The 3,303-nt window shown below is 42.9% G+C and overlaps 1 protein-coding gene across 1 annotated transcript in view; it reads right to left on the bottom strand.

The window, feature by feature from the left end:
• Positions 1-2,043, bottom strand: part of LOC105565522 (UPF0605 protein CG18335-like) — a 13,752-nt gene extending 11,709 nt beyond the window's left edge. The window contains exon 1 of the mRNA XM_012018787.1: positions 1,258-2,043. Within this exon, the coding sequence (XP_011874177.1) occupies positions 1,258-1,331 (74 nt within the window). The 5' untranslated portion in view covers positions 1,332-2,043. The remainder of the gene's footprint in view (positions 1-1,257) is intronic.
• Between the last annotated feature and the right edge of the window lie 1,260 nt (positions 2,044-3,303).

Raw genomic sequence — 3,303 nt, 5'->3', positions numbered from 1 at the left:
TATAAAAAGAACGATATTCATAGGAGCACTTATATCACTTGTCATTTCGCCGTTCCTGAGCGCGCGAAATTTCAGCCCTATCATTTGTGGAAAATAATCGCTTCTAATTTAAAAACTATTATAGCCTCGACACTTTTGTATTAGGATTTTCGTCTGGAAATGTTCTAAGGAATTTGTCATTAAGAGGACCTCCGGTGGTTTTAGGACACCCTGTATATACGGATACAAATGTACGCGAGTGCGTGTGAGTATTAAACATTCTATCCGTGTACCGGCACTTTAATATAAGTGCGATCGTGCATGTAGAGTTATGATACCGTTAGGACGCGCACGCAGCACAATAAAAGCCAATTGTAAGATTTAAACTTTCTTTGAAGAAATTACATTATTAATGTCGTTACACACGATTTGACAGAGTTATTACGATTGCATACGCAGACATATAATGTTTCAGACTTCATGGTTATCCGATTAATTTTCTAAGTAAAGGCGAGTCTATACATTTATGCGTTAAGTGGGAATCGTTTTCTCTCGTTGCTTCTCATCACGTTGCTAATAACAAATAAATGTGTAGTTGGAATAACTTTCTACTGCAAATGAGATTACGTACACATTTACGTAAAAAATGGAGCAGGTGTTTTTATGAATGTAACACTTTCGTTTATACTAAATATATGTAAAACGAGCGAAAAGGTAGAAAAGGTGAGAGAAAGTTGATGCTCATTTATATTTAATAGACTTCAATGATCAATTAAGACTCGTTATCATGTACGTCGTATACGATATCTGCGTTTAATTACCAACTTTTTTCCCCTCGACACATCTGCGCGCGTTACGCAACAGCAATGAGGCTAACGAGACATTTAGTATCTTCGATAACAAAACCGTAAATTCAATTAGATTCTTCTAATTGTTGGGCTAAATTTAGCGGAAAGAACGCAAAGTTTCTGCCATTTAAAAATGACGCCGTAACTTTTTTATTTTCTAACGATACATCATCGTTTTCTACATTGTATCGCGCTTGATGCTCACGTTTGATTAAAGTGTCCCAGTAATCATTTCGCGCCTGCCTCGGGAATATTTTAATATTTTCAAACTGATAAATTAAATCTCTCTCTGTGAGACATAGATATGCGTTATACCAGGGGACTTTGACAGTTTTGTAACAAACGTAAACGTAAGTTGTAAGGGTTTGATGGACAGAAAAGAAGCGCTTGCAATCACAAACACTAATCAATTGACCGTACACGCACTTACCCGGGTAAATGAGCGCCATAGCTCTGCCTGAAGAATTGCTTCCTCTGCTCCTCGCACATTGCGTCGAACACCATTTTTCATGCTATCGATCTTTATCACGTGTGAGTCGTAAACAAGTCACGACGCGACGACGCTGCTCATCGAGATCCGATTCCGCTCTTCACATCTTCTCTCACGTTGATCGAACATGCGTTTCTCACCGGAGCATAATATCTCTTTTGTTCCGCGATATTCCCCGTATCTCACTTGTTCATGGCTTTCAGCCCCCTCATCCGTTCTTCATTCGGATCGTTTGCAGTTTGCGACGATCGATCACCATCGAGAACGCGCCAGTCGTCGATCGGTATGTCGATCCCCAAGTCTCCCGGGTCTGCGTCAATCGTCGTTCTCGGCGACCGTCAGGATCGCATCCGGAGAGTCATCGGCTGCCCCGAGTCGAGCGTCGTGCACCGAGGATGATTGCCGACTGGGAACAATCGGGTCTCCTGCCGCGAGATCCACGGCCGGCCGGGTGGGATCGATCGACGATCCGGCGCCGGTCGCGACGACGATCGCGCGAGCCGTTGCACGCTGCCGGCGGCGCGTCAGTGAAACAGGACTGTATATAGCCGGCTCGGAGATACATAGTGCGGATCCCGTGTCCCACTAAAGGCGCCCCTCTACTCCGCCCTTCAAGGGGTTCGACACACCATCGGGGTCGACACGCCGCGTTGTGTCAGCGCATCCGCGTACCGCTTAATCGCGCGGAAACTCGCCTCGCTCTTCGGCTCCGCGTGATTGTCGGATTCACCCTCGAACGCGGTTATCGGTCGTTAACCCCTCGCCGCCTCGCGTCCATTTGGGATAGTCGGATTGTGTTCACGACCCTCGTTTTTCATAGGCTCGACGCCAATGATTTTGCAGCGATAAATGCCTTTTTCATTTTCAACGCAACCGGCAAATTATATGAAAAACGCGCTGGAGCGGTTGTTGGCTTCTAGTCGCCTCCTTGGTCGGTATAGTTTCTCGTATACTGTATTAATGGCGACCCTGTACTCATTTCCTTTTTTTTTCCTGAAACACTCGAGGTAGCGATTACAGTAACCGTGTTTCTTCTGCACGCTCGATAAGGAAATTGGAAGCTCTTGGAGAGTATAAGTTAGTGCTGTAAGCGATAAGTTTTTCTCTATTATGAATTAGATACATATATATTGAGTACTAGATGCGGAACAATCTCTATTACGAATAGTGAATTATTATATCAAATCTGTGCTTTACTTGCTAGGAGAAGGACGGCGGAAGCTTTAGTTCTCTCGCACAAATCTTCATTTTCTCGTATTTATCCCCTACTGTGTATAGTCTTTGGTTTACTAACAATAAGAGGCCGCGGACGTTTTCTCGGTTCTTCTGCGTTTTATTGGTAACTAGGGGACACTTGAGCAGCAAGCGGGACGGTCTCCAGAGTAACTCTAGCGAAAAAATCGATATGGGGGTTGAAGGCATCACTCATTCTCCTCACGAAAGCCGTCTCGGCAAACGTGAGTAGCGTCTGGCAGTTGGATTCTTACAACTCTCGCGATATTATGATTTGATAATACCACGATGGACAGTATTTAATAGTCAAACTTGACAGAATGACTGGTACAAATGAATAATTAATGACATGGTCGAAGAGATTTCTCTTAATTATTAAGGACATGCTGTGTTTTCAAGAGAAGTGTTTTTATTATTCTAAGTTATCGCCACTTTTTACATTTTACTCTTTAAGCGCTACAAATATGTTGACTTTTAGATACGTTCTGTAATAAAGAAAAATAATGTTAATAAGAAAGATAATAACGCACTGGAGAAAACTTTTAACGTAGAATTTAAAATATTTCGCATTGTACACCAGTCTCGGACTAATGTGTGTAAGTTAGCCCTACTTTTTCAGAATTTATAAACGTTAATTAGAGTTCTGAACGCCCCCGCAAGAATTCTAGAGTTCTCTATCCGTTTTAGTTTCCATCGCTTCAAGCGATGAAAACGTCATTTGAAAAACTGAGAGCTAACTTTCCGGCGCTCCTA

Source organism: Vollenhovia emeryi, unplaced genomic scaffold, assembly GCF_000949405.1.
Source record: "Vollenhovia emeryi isolate VEMERY1.0 unplaced genomic scaffold, V.emery_V1.0 DF939151.1, whole genome shotgun sequence".
Classification (NCBI taxonomy): Eukaryota; Metazoa; Arthropoda; class Insecta; order Hymenoptera; family Formicidae; genus Vollenhovia; species Vollenhovia emeryi.
This window is presented reverse-complemented; position numbering and strand designations above follow the sequence as displayed.